At 52.8% G+C, this 18,953-nt stretch overlaps 1 protein-coding gene across 1 annotated transcript in view; it reads right to left on the bottom strand.

Annotated features, from left to right (window-relative positions):
- Nucleotides 1-18,953, bottom strand: part of ASTN2 (astrotactin 2) — a 166,287-nt gene that overhangs the window by 44,680 nt on the left and 102,654 nt on the right. The window contains exons 12-14 of the mRNA XM_057385552.1: nucleotides 14,218-14,483; nucleotides 3,618-3,751; nucleotides 2,381-2,529 (exon numbers count right to left, since the gene is read on the bottom strand). Coding sequence (XP_057241535.1) covers nucleotides 2,381-2,529; nucleotides 3,618-3,751; nucleotides 14,218-14,483 — 549 coding nt within the window. The remainder of the gene's footprint in view (nucleotides 1-2,380; nucleotides 2,530-3,617; nucleotides 3,752-14,217; nucleotides 14,484-18,953) is intronic.

Below are 18,953 nucleotides of genomic sequence, written 5' to 3'. Positions count from 1 at the left end.
AGAGGAAGAGGAACGAACGTTTCCTGGCTCAAGGGAAAGGTTACATCTTCCAGTTGCAGAGCAAGGGGGAGGCCAAGGAGTGTTGTAAGGGTGAGTGACTGGAGGCTTTTGAGAGGCAGAAGGAAAGCAGAAAGCAGGTGAAGCTGGGACCAGGTACCATCCAGTTTGCCACAGGGATGAAGAACAGGTTGGCAGAGCTCTAGGCCCTGCCGGTGCMAGGAATCCCAATAAGAAATGGCTACAACAAAACCACTGTCCAACACAAATAACCCACTCATTGAAACTCAAGTGTTCCAAGGGATGAGTGGCAGCAGCATCAAGAGCCCCACAGCCTTGCCAGATCCTCCCAGCCCAGAGCTGCCCTGCTCTGCAAATRCCTGTGACACACSTCCCAGAAATGGGAACAACCTGCTMCTCCCTGCCAGCAGCTGGGAGACTGATGGGAAAGGAAGATCTGCCCATATTCACCAAAAGCCATCCAAATTTCACATCCCAAACCCCCTCTCATAAAGATTTCCCCTCCAGGGCTGAGTTATTGTTTTTGCTCTGATGGGAGGAGCTGTCCTGCAGCAGGATGGGTGGGTGCTGGTGGTCAGGGGATACCCAGGGCAGGATTTTTGGCTGTGGAGAGCTGTAGCAGTCAGCATCTTTGCAAACCTAAGCAAGGTATTTGCAGGAATCAAGTCATCTGGCATTAGAGGCCTGGATGGTAAGAAAGGAATGAAGGCAGGAATGTTGTTTGGTTATAAACAACACAGAAAAAWAATTAAAARGGGAGRRATTTAGGATTGTTTTTYCTCTTTAATTGTTAATAGGGTCATTCTGTCCCAAACAGTCCCCCAGAGCAGGGAGGGACACTCCCCACAATGAATTCAAACACATGGCAGTCATAAAATGAAAATAAAATAAAATAATAATAATAAAAATAATAATAAATATGTATTTCCTACTCTGGCAGCCAGGCAAAGATCCAGCCACTTCAAAGGAGAAGCCCCACATTTCCCTGGTCTGGCCTCACCTGACCGATGTGTGAGCAATCTGGAATCCCCATCCAAAACAAAGCCCCTCCTTTGGTGGCTCGTTTTCTTTCTCCATTASTGCAAGGTGCCCCTCCAAGATAAAGAACAAACATCCTTCCATGCCGTGAAACCAGAAACAAAACCCAGGGGCCACGGCCACATCGGGCAGTGCTGGGAGGGGATGCTGGCAGGTTTTAGCAGAAAGGYCCTGTGGGATGGGAGTGGTGTATGAGCCAGGAACCAGAGCTCCTTCTTGCAGGGRTCTCCACAAGCAGCTGGGCCCCCTCAGGATGTGGGGATCTGGCTCTCTCCAGCAGAGGCAGGCCAGCTCTTGCAGCACACGATTTTTGGATATAGTGGTATCTGTGCTGCAGAAACAGAACAGGTGGGCCTGAGGTGAACAGAAAGGGTGGAAATGACCACCCTGAGCCTGCCTTCCCAGGTGGGAAACAAAGCCAAACATCTTGAAAGGATGCCCTAGGAGCCTGTGCATGTGGACATTGAGGTTCTCCCCTCCAACACCAGCCCTGCCCCAGGTAAAACTCTGCTCTGGCCAACAGCACCAGCTGCCCCTGACAACTTCTTCAACAAACTACAACCAAAATCCTCCAGCAAAAAGCAGTAGGTTCTGCCTGGCTTTCCCTGCAGCATTGCCATCACTCAAGGTCTCAAGTACTATTTTCTGAAATCCATCATTGACTCACCCGAATCAAGTCCCATCCTTCACAGCCCTCCGCCTTGTCCAGCAGCTCTTGGAGCATGGATTGAACTGCTGACAAAGCCTTTRCAAGGCTCAGAGCACTCACTACAAGCCTGGGAATTAAAGTCCAGCACAGGGAAGTTTCAGATTCCCCTGGAGAAGTTTTGTGCTCTTTAGATGATGTCCCTATATATTGCAATGTTTTGTGTGCTTTAAATGAACTCCCTAAATATTGCAGGTTTTGAGTGCCTTTGATAGGTGTGCAAGACAATTGAAAACGTCCTTTCAAAGAGGGTCACTGGTCACTCTGGAACAGACCAGCAAAGCCCTTGAGCTGTGSAGGGATCACTTTCCCCCTATATCCACCATCCTGAGGCATTTCAGCTTGATCAAATCAACACCCCTTCAGAAACTTCATCYCACAGCTCTTCTGCCCAAAAATGGCAAATCATTTCCTTTTGCCTCACTGTGCTTTTGTAATTCCCTTTCCCCTCAAATACCCAAGTCTGCAGAAACCTCTCCTAAATGGGGTGGGYTTGATACCTGATGTAACACCTTGGCTCTGAGCACCATTCTCCACCAAAGCAGCACCTCTCAGGGCACAAGGAGCATTGCCAGGAACCCTCTGCACCACGAGGAGGCTGCTCTCCCTCACACCCACCTGTGTACAGGTCTGTGTCCGTGTACTCATCCACCTTCTTGTGCTGCAGGACGTAGTCAGACACCTTGGTCCCGATGGCAGGCTGCACATCCAGCCACTCCAGAGACACCACCGTGCTGGAGGGCTCCACGTTGGGGGACAGCCGCAGGCTGGGTGGGAGACAGGAAAGGAAATGAGTAAGAGGGGAGGAATTCTCATCTCCAGGCAGCACAGGAATGTACCCACAGACCCCAAAGGACAGATGGCACCAGGGCAGAGCAGGCTGGGGAATGTCAARGAACCTCTAGCTGAGGTCGGTTGAGCACAGCCTACTCAATGTGCGCCCTTAGGAGCCTACCAAGGGAAAAGGCAAGCTCAGGTAACCCCAAATACCTCATCYAAAGGGGCTTTAATTGTCTGGGAGAGCTGCTGAACTTCAGCAAGGGAAGCAAGGATCAGCACCCCAGGAGTAAAACAGGAGAGGCTCCAGTTCCTTGAAACCCAGCGGGGCTGAGCCCGCGGGAGGGGAGGGTCAGGATGCATCACCAGCGAGCAGAGGTGAGGGAGGGCGGGAGGGGGAGAAGGAAGGGGCAGATGTGGTGTGAATTCACCCAGCTGCAAACCTCTGGGGGGTGTGGGGGAGAGCCAGAGCGGGGCAGCTGTGCAGGAGCTCCTGCCCAGAGCAGGAACGATGTGGGATGAAGGCAGAGGAGCTCTGTGCTCCTGGCCGTGCTCACACAGGGGTGTCCGCTCCCCCTGCACCGGGGCAGATGACAACACTGAGAACGGGGCTATGGAGAGTCTGGCTCCAAACACACAGCATGTTTGTTGGACTCAGGATGGGAAATGAATCCCCTTCGAGGATATTGGCTCGCTAAGAAGGTGTTCTGCTCCTTGTGGCTCGCTGGAGCCAGTCTTCCTGCTTTCTCAGCTAATTCCCCATCAGTTTGCTCCTGATTTGCTCATGCTCTGACAAGCCACAATGAATTGCACTGTAATTCCATTTCTTTCAGCATTTGAAATCCCATTCTACAAGCCCTGCTAATCAGGTGATGAAAATCTATAAGGAAACCTTCCAGGGCCACAGCTGGAGCCAGGATATCCTGAAGGCATCAGTCACATTGTGAGGAGGGTTGGGCTGTAGCCCCAAGGCCTGAGGGTGCAGAAGGAGGTACCCCTGGGAAATGGGGTGGTTCTGGGGGGCTGTGACCCACGAGAAAGGGGCTGGTGACCCGTGGAGGGGCACAGGGATACGTACACAGGCGGAGGGAGAGGGCTGCAGTTCGGGAGGCCGTTCTCATCGAAGGCGTTGAGGTCGCACCTGCACCAGTCCTCGATAACATCGCCTTTCCCCGAGCACCAGTATGAGCTCATCAGGGCTCCCTTGAAGGCCTGACGTGAGAACAAAGAGCATGAACACGTGTGCTACAGACTCGGTGAAATCTGGCCAGCGGCTCGGCTGCGGTGCTGAGCATCGGTGGGGAGAGTGCAGAGCCCTGGGATGGGAAATTGGGATGGGATGGGATGGGATGGGATGGGATGGGATGGGATGGGATGGGATGGGATGGGATGGGATGGGATGTGTCATCCCCAGCTTTGCCATGGCCTGTCTGCATGGCCCTGGGCATGGCCCTTCACCTTGCTGGGATTAATTCCTGTGTTTTGAGTGATGCTGGTTCACCCCTGAATGTTTTTGGAGTAGGGATGGGGAGCATCTACACGATCCTACAGAGGGGATCTCCTGTGGGGGAGGACTGAGCTTCCTGRAGAAGGACAAACCACAGTCCCTTTGTGACACTGGGCAGAACACACACTCCTGCTGGGTACCATGAAACTTCCACTCTTCCCCTTGCCCTTCTGCCCAGCTGTTTCTGTTCCCCTGAGAATAATTCCTACATTCCCAACAGCACAGACCACTTCCATCCTTCTCACAGGTTTTTTATTCACACAAARTGCCCTCCTGCAAGGAAACTGCTGTGCTATTCACTTGTCTAAGGAACTCACAAGCAAAACAGCAGTTATCTGGAAGGACAAAATAAAACCTGAAAAATATTTGTAGGATGTCCACAGGAGCCATCCTGACTGCTCTAATAATACCAATGAGTCTCTGGAATAACAGCTGTGGTCAGAATTCCCAAATCCCTGCAGGTCTGACCCCTCARTGTCTCCCCTCAGTGCTCATCCCGCACCTCGGGGTGCTCAGACCCCACTGCAGGATGGGGCACTCCTCACTCCACACTCCGCTGTAGTTCAGACCACATGGATTTATGGCAGTTTGTCCCACCACCCTTCACCTGTAATTAAACTTTCAGCTCTATAAACACCTCTCCTGCACACACACACAGAGCCAACATCCAACACAACCCTGCGAAGCCACAACGCCCAGCTAGAATAATAAGAACACCAAAAAAACAGCCATTAAAACAAAGCTCTGTAACACTTTTGACCTTTCAAAAGGCACATTTTGGAGCTGGAACACCTTCACAAATCCTCATCCACAAGGAGCAGCCGTGCTTTGTGGCAGCACYGTTCCTCCCATGAAAAGTTGCCTGCGGAAGCCTGGCCCTGGTGATATGGTCGGTGCTGCCAGGGAACGCCTGGAGATAAAACTGTGCCCTTTGGAGAGGACAGGGACAGCGCAGGCTGCAGCATTTAGCAGAAAACTCTAGGAAAAGCACCATTCCAGGGAGGTTTCTGAAAAGAGGAGGTATAAATAGAGCCTGACGTCAGGGCTCCCATTGTCTGGGGTTTTGTCGCTCTCCCCAAACACCCCCAGCACCTTTAACGAGGCGCCTCAAAGCTCCTGCATCTGCAGAATTTTCAGCTTCCAGGCATTTACAAAATAGGTCTGTTCCAGATGGAAAAAAAAAAAAAAAAATGGGAAAAATGGAAGAAAAAAACCCCAAAGAAAAGCCTAAGGAAGGAAACTAACACRTGAAAAGAGAGAATATGTGACGTTATTTTACTCTGTTCTTCAGAATGTAATTGAAGTGCTGGGCTGGAAAGGGCATCCAAAGTAATTGGAGAGAGGGATGAAGAGAGGAGCTGATCTGACACCTGGATAAATGGATGCAGACACACGTCTGCAGCGAGCAGCGGGTCCGTGCAGGAGAGCAGCAGCAAAGGATGTGTGCAGATGGATGGGGAAGCATGTGCTCTCCCTAGGAGGCAAGATAARTACCAGTGCTGAGGGTGCCTGAGCGCACAGACAGGCGCTGCGGGYGGAGACAGATGTGGGTGATCCCGGGAACAGCTGCACTGCCACACGATGCCACTGCTCCACTGTSCCCAGCCCCTGTCACTCTGCACAGCCCCTCTCCCTGCCCCTAACCCTGCACATCCTAACCCAGGGAAGAAACCCCATCCACGCCCTTTGGCAAATCCAGCAGTCAATTCCTTGCCTTCCTTTTCCATCCAGCACGAGCTGGATGAGCAATCCCCTCTGCTCTGCCTGCCCAGCCTGGCGTAGGTTTTAATCAGATCCTGCAGGTACCCRGCTGCCATCTGCCTTGTGTCACCCTTCACACAAACGAGGTTAGGGGATGGATGCTGCTCTCGTGGTGAGCACACCTCCACCCCATAACCGGGTTACCGGCTCCTGCCTCCGCCCTGACTCATGGCCAGGCCAGGCTGGGGGCACGGCAGCCAGGGCTTGTCCCTGCCTTGTCCCTGCCTTGTCCCTCTCTGCTGGGCACTGGTGAGGCTGCACCTTGGGTGCTGTGCCCAGTTCTGGGCCCTTCATGACAAGTAGGACACTGAGGGGCTGGAGCGTGTCCAGAGGAGGGAACAGAGCTGGGGAAATGGGTGGAGAGCAGATCATTTGAGGAGGGGGAGCTGGGGAGGCTCAGCCTGGAACAAAGGGGGATCAGGGGGGACCTTGTGGCTCTGCACAACTCCCTGACAGGAGGGGACAGCCGGGGGGGTCGGGCTCTGCTCCAGGGAACAAAGGACAAGACAAGAGAAAACAGCCTCAAGTTGCATCAGGGGAGGCTCAGGTTGGACATCAGGAGGAATTTCTTCACTGAAAGGGTGGTCAGGCCTTGGAAGGGCCTGCCCAGGGAGTTGCTGAAGTCCTCATCCCTGGAGGTGTCCAAGGAACAACTGGACGTGGCACTCAGGGCTGAGTGACAAAGTGGAGACTGGTCACAGGCTGGACTTGATCCTAGAGGTCTTTTCCAACCTAAATGATTTTGTCATTCTGTGAGTTCTCTTGCTCTCCTGTGGGATTTCAAACCTGTGGTTCCCAGCTGCCACCCAAACAAGGAGCCCAGTGGCACAGGAAGACCAAGAACAATGGACAGGGATGCAGTGAAGGTGCTGATATCCATCCCACAGGAAACTGCAGCCTTTGGGAGACCTTCAGGAGGCAATAAATGCACAGGGACCTCCCTAGTCTGTGGTGCTGCGGACCATCTTCCCCTCCTGCCTTGGGCTGGGCTCTTCACATCTCCTGTCCAACCCTGCCACGCTCAGAAACGTGCAGCCAACACCCTCCAGCATGACCACTTCCATTCTGGTGCTTCATCATGGTGGTCATGTTTTCACAGGCCCAAGAAGGAATCAAGGAGGGCCTTTCCAGGAGGAGATTGATCTGCTGGGAATGGCAGTGGCCCCCAATGCACCGTCCTGCACTTGCCAACCACTCCCTGGGACCCCAACACCCCTCTGTGCCCTAAGGCAATTTTATCTTTCATTTAAAAGTATCCAAATTGTATTGTTTCCCTGTGAGTCAGCCCATTTAGTTTATGTCCTTCGGTGCCAGAGGGGAAATTTATGAGATGAGAAACTGGCTCGAAACGTTTATTTTCTAGATGACGAGTCATGCCATTAGATATATAGCTTTATGAATCATAGGAACAGCATCTAATTTGCTCTTAAAGGTATAATAGGTCTGATTCCCCACACCCATGCACACACATATATTGGATTGATAGTTCCCCCCTAGGATGGCTAGTTCATTTGTTTTGACACGAGCAAGACTTACAGGACCATAAAGTCCCATCTTACCATAAGCTAAGCCTATTCATAAAAAAAATATTAGGGAAACGAACGATCAGCTAAGCACATTTATCCTACACTCGATTGCATATGGATCTTTCTCCTGTTGTTATTTGTGCTCAGGRGGAGGCCATTTGGCCCCATTTTATAGCTGAGACTCTCTGCAACAGAATAGAGAAGAACACTTCCTTTGTCCTCTGTTAGACCTCGCTGACTGAGGGAGAAGCATTAAGTTATTTCTGACTATGGGTTTTCTGTTGATATCCCAGGAGAGGAAAGTGATAGGACATGAAGGAAGCTTCCAGAGCAGCATTTGCAGGACTCAGCACACACCACGGGGCTGGTGTTTGCAGATGGGATACTGGAAAGGGCATGTCTTGGGTGCTTATCTGTGAATATCTGGCCTTCTGCATGGATGACAGGGATAGSAAAATCTGGCTCACTGAGTCCAGGATGTACATCTTTGTTTCTGAAAAAAAATAAAGAGGAAATACAGAGAGATAAAAAAACAGCCACAGGTGAACATGTAGGCTGGACAGAGACATGCTGCAGATAAAGGAGATGATCTGGAAGTCAGGACTTTGGTTCATTTGGGGTTTTGCAMTGATTTCCCCAGTCTTTGTTTGCTTTTTTTGTTCTTCTCAATGCAGAAGGAAAGAAGGAAGAGTGGAATCAGGCTGGGCCACGCCAGCAGACAGGCTCCATCCCACATCCAGGGATGGCACAGCAAACACAGACATCCTGTCCCTTMCCACTTGCAGGATGGAGATGGGACCTGCACACCATCACCACCTTCCCTTAGGGACAGGCAGGGGCCACTGGAGGAGGATGTTGGCTCAAACAGGGATTTCACAGCCTGAACAGGATGCTACCAGGATGGCAGGAGGAAAATCCTTCCATGCCCTTCCAGCAATTCTCAGTGCTGTTCACAAGAGAAATGCTGCTCYTTAGTCTAGACATCCCTGGGAAGGCGGGAGGAAAAAATAAAAGAGGAGGAAATTTGAGGATTTCCCAGGCCAGAAACTCTTTCCAGGATCATGCAGTTCGTGTCCTAAAGGCTGCTCCAGGTTCACAGCAAAGGAGGATGAAGTTTCTCTCCTGCTGTTGGCAGGTGATCTCATCCTGTGCTGTTCACACCCTCGCTGCCTCCGGCTGCTCTCCCCCGGCAGCGGCATCATCGGCACTTCATCCTGGAAAGGGGCAGCAGCGTCTGCTGGAAAGGTCAGGGGTGGGCAGCATCCTGGTTTCTGTCATTTATGGGATCCAAGGACACTAGAGGACACTAAAACCCGGCAGCAGGGYGATCAAAGCCCTCTGTCCCGGGGAGCCAGCTCGGCTTTCACACCTTGGCACAAAGCTGCCATCGCAGCCCCACAATGCGGCCGTTCTTCCCAGGAAACACGAGGAGCTGGAGCTGCAGCACGGTGCTCCAGAGCCAGGGGAGGAGGAGGAGGAGGAGGACAAGGGCCAATTAGCAGGTATTCAAACAAGGCAACAACCAATAAAATGAAACACACCCCAGACAAAACCAAAAACTCGCCTCAACCACACACACGCTGTCCCAGTTCCCTCCYGGGCTCCCTGGCAGCTTTGGCAGAGGAGAAAGGAATCCCTGGCATGGGCTGCCCAAGCCTTCAGGGGCTGCTTTGGGGAAGCTGTGTGTACACAAGGGAGGGCTGCTGTCCTCCAGCAGCTCAGCCATCAGTGTTGGATGGAGGTCAGACCGAGCCCATGGCCTTGGGGACACCTGTGACCCTGGCCAGGAACGCCCTGACAGCCTGGGGACACCGAAGGGGACAGCAGTGGCCACGCTCTGCTCTGCAGGAGATGGCAGAGTAAAAGTGGGGAATTCTGCTCCAACCTCAGCTGCCATCTGAGCTGGTGGCCCTGCCATGTCCCAGCCAKGCTCTGGGCTCCTGCTGGGGCCAGTGGGAGCAGCAGCACAGGGACGAGCCCCCCAGMAAGCCCCCACACCACGGGCTGGGCCACGTGTGCCGCCAGGAGGCCGTGGCTGCAGCAAATGCTGAGATTACTCAATTTTCGAATTAAAGCAAGGTCCTAGGGGTCTTCTAAAAATCCAGGCTCCACATCCATTTGTCTCCTTAAACACACACAGCAGGAGTTTGAGTCCATTTCCCAGTAGGAGAGAGATTGATCTCTCCTGCCTCCCTTCTCCACACCCCTCTCAGCACACCACCCTCTAAGCACTTCTGCAGCTGCCTCAGCTGCTCCACAGAAGCTTGCTTCAGGGGGTTTTTGGGGGAAAAAATGAGCAGACTAGGAACAGGAGGGACCACGCTGCCCAACATGCCTTCTCTTGCCTCCCCTCCACTGGCCACACTGCCCTGTGGCTCCGGACATGAACACGTGTGTCCCTGTCAAAGATGCTCCTGGGAGGGGTGGGAGAAGCAGGGACAAGGGACAAGGAGGTTTGTAGAYGATGCAGATGATGCAGACCTGGGCTCTCACTCTCAGCCTGTGCCTCTGGGCACCCTCCAGGGCCCTGCTGGGCAGTAAGAAAGCTGCTGCCCACCCTGTGGGGTGAGGGCTGGCAGGAGCACATGTTGAAGTGAAGGAGGAAGGTCACCACAACCTGGAGGGACTCTAACTGGCATGATGTATCCTATTCTTTGACTCCAGGGTGTTCCCAAGAGGGAAAACACTTGGGTATATCACATTTCTCTTCTCTTCTCTTCTCTTCTCTTCTCTTCTCTTCTCTTCTCTTCTCTTCTCTTCTCTTCTCTTCTCTTCTCTTCTCTTCTCTTCTCTTCTCNTTCTCTTCTCTTCTCTTCTCTTCTCTTCTCTTCTCTTCTCTTCTCTTCTCTTCTCTTCTCTTCTCTTCTCTTCTCTTCTCTTCTCTTCTCTTCTCTTCCCTTCTCTCCCACCACATACACCCAGCAGCACCCAGCCCTCAAGATGCTGGGGACATTTTGCCAGCAGAAATCCCCACCAACATCTTTGCTGTTGGACCTGGCCAGCCACTGCCACTGGTGGAGGTTTCCTCCACAACCCTGCAGTGGGGAATCTCCTCCAGCTTCACCTGGAGGGAATGGAAGGACCACAGGCAGCTCTGCTGAAAAGCACAAAGGAGACAGAGGARAGCTGTTGGCATTGACAAAACTGATGCAGGTTCCACAGAGCTCCAGAGAAGCCCCTGGAAGGTGACAACCATGGTCACAGCCCCTCTCTTTMCACCTTCTGAACTCCCAGTGGGAGCATGCAGACTGAGGAGCACAACAGCAAGGACCCTATAAAATATCTGGAGTACTTGGATSTCCCCAGGTGACTGAGTTTCCTTAAGGACATTTCCTCTGGACTAATGCTCCCTGGGCAGCAAAAGGCAAAACTCCTGGAGTCCTTTACATTCAGGCTCTTGCTTCAAAGTGAGGAGAAAACAGCAATTCCCAGTGACATGGAAATAAAGAGCTTTCTAACTCATTTTGCGTGGGCAAAGTAATATRTTTTCACCTCATCTYCTGCTTGGACGTGGTCAGTTTTAGMTGAAATCAAACATGCACACAAAGAAAAATCACAAATCAGCCCACAGCAGACACCCAGCTTGGAAACTGAAACCCCAGCACTTAAGAGTCTGGCAAGGTCATCAGCAGCCGAGAACACGGCCTTGGACCAGGCAGTTGCTGTAAATTTTAAAAAGAGCATAATTCACTGCACTGAGGCAGATGAAAAGACAAACCTATTAAAAAAAATACACATCCTGGAGAGAGCAAAATGGCTTTACCTGTGATTTGCTCCATCTTTGCTGCTCAGCTTATACAGGAAAACYTTCTGCAAGTTTATAAAGTCAATATTCACCTTGTTAATGACCTTGCTTTCTGCCTGTATGCACAGCAGTATCTTTGTAGACACATATACAAAGAGAACAGTGTTTACAATTATTATTTTTTTAACATTACAGTGGAAATGGGATGTGYCTGCAGCTCCTCTAATGCCAGCACTTGCTGTATTGATTGAGGATCACCCACACAAAGGGAGAAATGCAGGCAATGGAGCACTCAGGCTTGGAGMTGCTGGACTTCATTCAGCCCAGGCATGTTAAAATCCTGTTTATCACACAAGAGAACACCACTCTGCACCCTGGAACACTCCTGGTGCTCTGTTTGGTGCTGGAAATGGGTATTTCATCATCCAGATAGCACATGAGCTGTTCCTGGTGGCACACACCCTGTGGGAGCCTTTCTCAGCACACAGAGCATGATCACTGTTTAAGCTGTGGCATTCTGGCTTTCTGCTGGGTCCTGGTGACAGGCTGATGTCCCCATGGTGGTGGCAGCTCTTTAGCACCCCTAAACCYTTTCCCTTTCATGGTAACCCACCCTGCTCACCAGGGAAGGTGAGGGCAAGGCCATATCCCTGTCCCCACGAGCATCCCTTGTGCTCAAGCTCAGGGTGCCACGGAGGATGGGGACACCTTCTCCACAGACAGCACTAACCCCACACCAAACCATCCTCTCCAGGGCGGGGACATGGCCCCACAAGCTCCACATCCTCCAGAGAGGCAGGCTCAGCTCTGCCCAGCCCAGGCTGCCCCGAAAAACCTCCAGAGCAGAGAGCAGAGGTTTGTGCAGTGGTGGAGCCCTCAGCAATGGTGGATTTCAGCCTTCAGACACCAGGACTGGTCCCTGCCCACGACAGCAAGAGAGGGAGAGGGTGAGAATAAAAATCTGCAGGAGAGAGGCTGGTGGAGAGAAAGGGGATGAACAAGCTGGGATGAAGGGATGGAGGGAGCAGGACAGGTCATCAGAAGAGAGCAAGGAGGGGAAAGGAAAGTGCTGGAGCTGAAACACAAGGGATTCGTGCTGAGGGAATGGGAATGGCAGGGCAGAGGAGGGGCAGAAAAGGCAGAAAGCACTCCCTGTGTCCTGCTGCAGCACGGGCAGGGATGGCCTTGGGTGGGTTGTAGGGAGGAAGGGGATTAGAGGGTCTGCTGCCCGGAGAAGCCCAGAGCCAAAATCAGCAGAGCCAAAACCAGCAGAGCTAGCCAGGAGGGGTGATCAGAGAACACAGTGTGACCCCACCTGCTCCCACCCCAGCACCTTCCGCTGTGGATGGCACAAAGTGACTTGTCCTGGCTTGTGCTGTCACTGCACAGGAGCCCCTGTGCTGTCACTGCCAGCTCCACCCCAGAGCTGCCCAGATCCCCCACCCCATCACCTCTAACCCCAGCCCTGCCCAGGGACAGCTCACACACAGCACCCTCACACAGGGACAGGCTCCCAGGGGATGTCCAGGTGGAGGAGGATGAGGAGGGATGCAGGCAGCACAGCCCCCTGAGGATTGCTGGGGTGTCTCTGCTCTGGTTGCTTTGTTGGGGTTTTGTTTGTTTGCCGGTTTTCCCGGCGCCTCAGCAGAAAGCACAATGCGGGCTGAGCTCCAGCTGCAGCTGATGGGGCCAGCCCTGGCTGCAGCCAGGGGAGCAGGGAGGGAGGGAAGCAGGGARGGAGGGAGGGAGGGAGGCTGCTGGTGGAACAAAATCCAGCTCCCCAGGACAAGGAGGCGCCCCGAGCGAGCCCAGCAGTGTCAACAGGGCTGGGGGCACAGGTGAGGAGGAGGAGGAGGAAGAAGCAGGGAGCTTGCAGCCCGAGAGGCAGGGTGGCACTGCCACTGGGCACAGCGTGGTGAGCAGGGCTCATGGAGATCCTTCATGTCCTGCTGGGCTCTTCACTGCCAGCCCTCCTTGATGAACCTACGTCCTGTATCCCAAAAGGAATGTGTCCTGGCAGATTGCTGCTGGGGAGCACATCCTCCCTGCTCGAAGGAAACCAGCCTTACCCCTGATCTCCCTGTACCTGTGATGCTCATCCCAGCACTGCCCTGGAATGCTGAAAACATCTACATGGGAATGACCCAGAGRGAAGAACAGGCATGGGTGGGCAGAGAGTGCAGGAAGAAAACACAGTGGGAGAAAGAGAGTTTGGGRAAAAGACCYRGAAAGAGAGGRGAACTGAGGTGGGGAAGTCMGGCACAGCTTCATGCAAGCACCARGAGGGTTGGTAAATGGGAAAGCAGGAACCAGACCAAAGGGTAGGCAAGGAGGGACAGGTCCATAAGAGACTCGGGTACCAGGAGATACATGAGGGCTCTTCTCCCCAAGTGGAGGGGATGGAGCACCATTCCTGGTGGCCACACCTCCATGTGCCAGAGCTGTTTCCTGACCTGCAGCCCTCTGTGTCCCACCCGCAGCTGCCGCGCGCTGGCTTGCTCCAGACATCCTAATCAAGTGCAGGCTCAGTGCTAATAAGTGACTTTAAGCAGGTCTGTCATTTCTGGGCTTGAGATTGGGGTCAGAGGGCTGCAGAGGGGGGTGGGAGTGGCAGCGAACCGAGAAAGTGGGAAATCAATCTCCATAGGATTAACACCGAGCCCAGCCCCAGGGAAGGGTGACCTGCAGCCTGGCTGGCCCCTCCTGGAGTAACAGTGACCTCCTGTGGCTGTGGGACTGTCCCAAGGGGATGGTTCTTCCCTCCCTCTGAACCTTTGCAGAGCCCTGGAGTGCTTTCTTTGGCCACCACTCCCAAAGGTATGTCCGAGTTCTCAGAGTGGAGGACTGAGCTGATTSCTGGCTCCTGAGACCTCTCCACRGGACAAATTGTGGGCACCGGCACCRACACTGGGAATGGCTGTGGCCTTGGCTGCTCCTGACATTGCCTTGACCGCACTGAAGGCTTTGATGCAGGTCTGGGAGGGCTGTGGGTGGTGGGCAGMAGGACCAGCTCCATCACCAGCACCATCCCACAGCATTTCCCTGAGCACCACCTCACTCCAGGGAACGTGCAGAGGGGATCTGAGAGGGGACAGCGCGGTGTCACAGCACAGGGCTGGCCCCTCACGGGCTCACTCACCTCCCTGGTGTCGTTGTCCTGGATCAGGGCGTACAGAGGCACCACCCTGTTGATCTCCAGCAGAACCGGCGTGGGGCTGAGCTGCTCCTTGCCYGGGCGCCGGCACAGGTGGCACGTGGACGGGCAGCGCCCCTTCTCCTCGCAGCGGATCTCCACCCCCGAGATGAGGTGGTCATCAGACAGCATCTGTGCTGTCAGCAGGCCTGACAGGTATGTGATGAAGGGCATGGACTTCAGCTCCTTCTTGTTCCCAAGCTCGGTCGTTTCTGGGTTAGGGAGAGGGGAGAAACCAAAGAGCGTTAAACAAATCCCRGCACGGTGCTCTTCCCAAAGCCAARCTGTGCTGCAGCCAGGATAAATGCAGCTGCTGAAGGTGTAGGCCAGGTGGGAGCAGCAAAACAGAAAGGTCAAGGAAAGAAGGAAGAAAACAGGACTTGCAGGTCACTGCTTGGGAGTGTGAGCGTTTCCAGACAAGCAGTTTTAAACTGACAGAGTTGACTGTTCTTTTCTTTTCTAACTCGTGTTCTTCTTTTTTCTAACTTGATTATCCACTTTCTGTGTTCCAAAATGAGACAAAACCACSTCAGTATATCCTCCCTGCCAAAGAGAAGCATCCCCAAAGGGAGCAGGCCAAGGAGCTGAGTGCCCTTATCCCCACCCCACCACTAGCCCCATTTAATACCTGCAATCCTTGAGTGACACATTGTCCAGGGCACTGAAATGGACCCAAAGAGGCTGCAAAAAGACTACACAGAGGGATAGAGTCCCTTGGCAGGGGAAGAAAGCTGGTATGAAAACAAACTCACTGCATGGAGARTGGAYGGAGCCACTACCAAAACCWAACTGCCAACACTCTGCTTTCAGGAAGCATTCAGACCTTTGAAACCCACTGTGAAAGCTCCTGGTGGTCTTAACCACAAGGCAACAAACCTGGAAAGCCTTTACTTTGTTCTGTGCTCATCCAAACTCTTGCTAAGGCCAAAGGAATTATCACACCTGAGCAAAGGAAACATGGCTCCAGTGCCTGTCCTGTGCACTTCCATTTAAACTCTTTGTCTGCAGATGGGTTGATCCAAGAAGGCCCAACTTTGGTGACACACCTACAGAAGAAAAGGCCTTCTCCACCTCATGGCTTGTGCCTCCAGCAACGAATTCCCAGTCCCCAGCAGGAGCTGAAGAGGAACGAGGGTTGTCTCAACACGCTCGGCTGGCAGTGACATGCAACTGATCTGGCAAGGCACAAGCTATTTGGAAATACAAGTAAACAGCATTCATTGATGACTCCCAGAGCCCTGGAGGGCAGGGAYAGCCCTTCCCTGCTTTCTGGCTGTCAGGGAACACTTCTGTGCACAGGAAGAATGAGCAAATTCCAACCAACCCGTGTTCTAGTGGAATAGAAGGAGGGCAGTTGCTAAGAAAAATTAAAACAKGGCTGTAGGGAGATGTTTCAACATCTAGGGAGACACTGGTGTACCCAGACATGGGAGCTGAAGCTGCTTCCTGAAGAGATTATTTTCTAGAAGATCAGCTCCAGGCAGCTTCAAGTCTCATAAGGGAAAGCCATGAAGCCTTGAAAAACAGGGTGGCTCAGAAAGAAGGAATTTTTAGGGGGATACCATGAGAATTTTCTCACTTGAGAATAAAAGTAACATTTTTTTTTTAATATCCTTACTGAAGTTTGTGTAGAAGAGAAATGAAATAATTGCACTTCTGGGCTGCAAAGCTTCTTTACCAGAGCAGAAGCAGCTTTAGAGATCCTCCATGGGGAAGGAAGATTTGRAGCCATGTTTTAAGGCAGGACATGAATACAGGGCTGAAGAAAGAGTGGAATCAGTTGTCTCATGACTGGCAACAGGATATCAAACCTTCCTTCTGAATTATTGGCTTTATAGCTAAGAATTATAGGCCACTATAACCCAAACCAGGGGGAGCAAAGCCATCTCAGGAACAGCAGTGGAGATGCATGGGGGAAAGCACAAATTTCTGCAAATGAGGTAAAGGTAGAAAACTGAGAGCAGCCATGGGCTSAGTGACAGATTAACCACGGAGCCARGTGACTCATGGCAGAGCTGGGAGCAGAGCAGATTTCATGGCAAGGTGGAATTGGCTGTCTGCAGTTAATCCTCTTTAGAACAGATAGATCCCAGCTGCACTGGGAAAAAGGATTCCCTTGCAGACTGGAAAGGATCCATGGTGTTCCCTCACATGAGGGCTCTGGGTACAACTCCAGAGCAGGAAAGTGAAACAGGGYGTGGCTCAGCAGAGGGAAACTGGATTCATTGTCAAATTGCCAGCTCWCATCCAGACAAACACTTGGAAGTCATCAGCAATGCTCAGCAGCTCCTGGTAGCTTTTGTGCAATGAGTTTGGGGTGCTTAAGTACAGCCCTGACAAAATAATCCCCCCGTTCCTGCTATTGGAACCTATCTGGGGGCACCAGCAGCACACCCTGCTTGTGAGCCAGCTCCTCCAGAGCTGGGGAGAGGCAGTGAGGAGGAGATGCTGCTCCTCACCTGCATGCTCAGCTGCCTTATCCCCAGAAAGCTGGAGATTTCCTTGCTGGAGACAGTGCTTCCTTCTCATCCCACCCACAGCCCCCACCCACCGCTCAGGGCATCTCACAGAGGAGCTTTCCAGCTCTGAGAGGCTTTTCACTCCAAAATACATTCCTGGACTTGCCATTGCAGCTCTAGCCTGGGAAGATGGGATTGGGGTCCCTCAATCTGTCCTGCATTTCAGATGAGTTTTGGTTATCCCTTCAGCTCCTTGCATGCTGGGAGAGGGCTCAGCAGCGAACTGGAGAAACCCCACATGTTCTTGTAGGCTCAGCCTGGCTTTTATGACCAATATAGAACAGGATAACCTCCCAGRACACTCCTGCAAAGCCTCTGCTTTGCTCCTGGCGAAGGGCTCTGCAGGTGACCACAGCCAGGGCACTCCCAAGGTCCTTTCTGGAAAAAGGAGGAGACTCAGCTGCAGCATGGAGGATACAGGGATCCCTTATCAGCTCCTGAATCTGAACATGCTGTCACTAACACTGCTGGCAACTCAGCTGAACCCTGGCAACAGCTGTTTGGGAGCAGAGAGCCTCGGATGCGGTTGGACGCATCAAGGCAACTTGTGGGAGTTATTAGTTTGTTTGTCTGAAATATGGATTAAAAGAAAAAAAAAAAAAAACACCAAAAAAAAAGCCACCGCCACCACAAAATAAATAAAATAACATCCTTGTGCCAGGCATCAGGCCTTGCACAAGAAAGGGAGGATGAGCAGCACAGGGTGTGCAGAGGTGCCATTTGCCTGTTGGGGTGCCTGGCTCAGTCTCTGGGCTCCACCAGGATTTTACAATCCCACAGCACGGGGTGAGTGCCTGCACAAAGGGGTCCCTGCTCGGGATGCAGCAGTTGCTGGTGTGGGGAAAGGCTTCCAGCGTTACCAGCAGCACCTCCTGGTGCCTGGACATGAGGGAGCAGGGTAACACCACCCCTGTAACAAAAACAGCAGCAGAATGCCTGAAGGCTCCGTGCTGGAGTGCTGTGCTGCCTTTTGGGCTCCCAGGAGAAGATGGGTTTGCTAGTGGTCCAGCATTTCATACAGCACCTCTTCCAAAAGATTCCCAAGTCATCCCAAAACTGGGAATCACTCCACTTGCCACAAGAATGCAGCCATATCAGGGATAGGATGTGGTATCTCTCCTCRAGAGCAGAAATGCTTGGAACAAGGAGAGGAGAAGGCTCCACAGATGGAGYGGGAACAGCAGGAACAGAGCCAGGCAGGGATTCCTCCAGGCTCAGCAGGTTAACCCCACCAACAGGCTGCTCAGCTGGGCCTGATTTAGGACCTGGGATTTGCATTTTAAGCAAGGAAGAGGCAGTTCTGGTCCACCTTCCCCGTACACCACCCTTCACTGGACAGACCTAGTGCCACCATGGGCAGGACAGTGGGGACTTATGGCCAGGACACATCCACTGTCACAGGCTGCCTGTTTGTCACCTGGTGGAGTAMTACCCTTCTTGCTGGCAAATCCATCCAAAGGATGTTAGAAAGRAAATCAATAGATGTGTTTGCCTGGGAATTTCTCCTGCACTGAGATATTGTCAGTGCTGTGACTACAAGGTCTGTGAAGAGTTGGAAACATCCAATGCTGCCCACTGTTAGTGATGGTTAAACAGTGCTGAGGAAGGCGTGGACAGTGTGCAGGGCAGTCAGTCTGTCACATCCATCCATGTGTGCTGGAAGGATAGGACAGGACAGGACAGGAAGCAATGGCTGACAGAGGTCAGGGATGGATGGGATATTGGGAAGGAATTGTTCCCTTTGAGGGTGGGGAGGGGATGGCACAGGGTGCCCAGAGAAGCTGTGGCTGCCCCTGGATCCCTGGCAGTGCCCAAGGCCAGGCTGGACATTGGGGCTGGGAGCAGCCTGGGACAGTGGGAGGTGTCCCTGCACAGGACAGGGGTGGCACTGGAGGGGCTTTAAGGTCCCTACAACCCAAACCATTCCATGATTCYATCCCTGCCTGCGGGGGAAACACCACCCTAGCCAAACCATCACCCAACCATCAACACCCCAATCCCGGAGCTCAGAATGGGCTGAGCAAGCGAGCACTCCCTAGAACCCTCTTTAGGGACAGGCAGATATCTGCCTCACGAATCCCGAGAAGGAATGCCACCCCCTGGGCGAAGCCGTGTGCCCGGTGTGACCAGGGGATGCGGGATGCGAGCGCGGAACCCAGCGGA

This window comes from Malurus melanocephalus, unplaced genomic scaffold, assembly GCF_030028575.1.
Source record: "Malurus melanocephalus ecotype Western Australia unplaced genomic scaffold, MMel_1.1 scaffold_840, whole genome shotgun sequence".
Classification (NCBI taxonomy): domain Eukaryota; kingdom Metazoa; phylum Chordata; class Aves; order Passeriformes; family Maluridae; genus Malurus; species Malurus melanocephalus.
The sequence above is the reverse complement of the archived record's forward strand: the minus strand, read 5'-3'. Positions and strand labels throughout refer to the sequence as shown.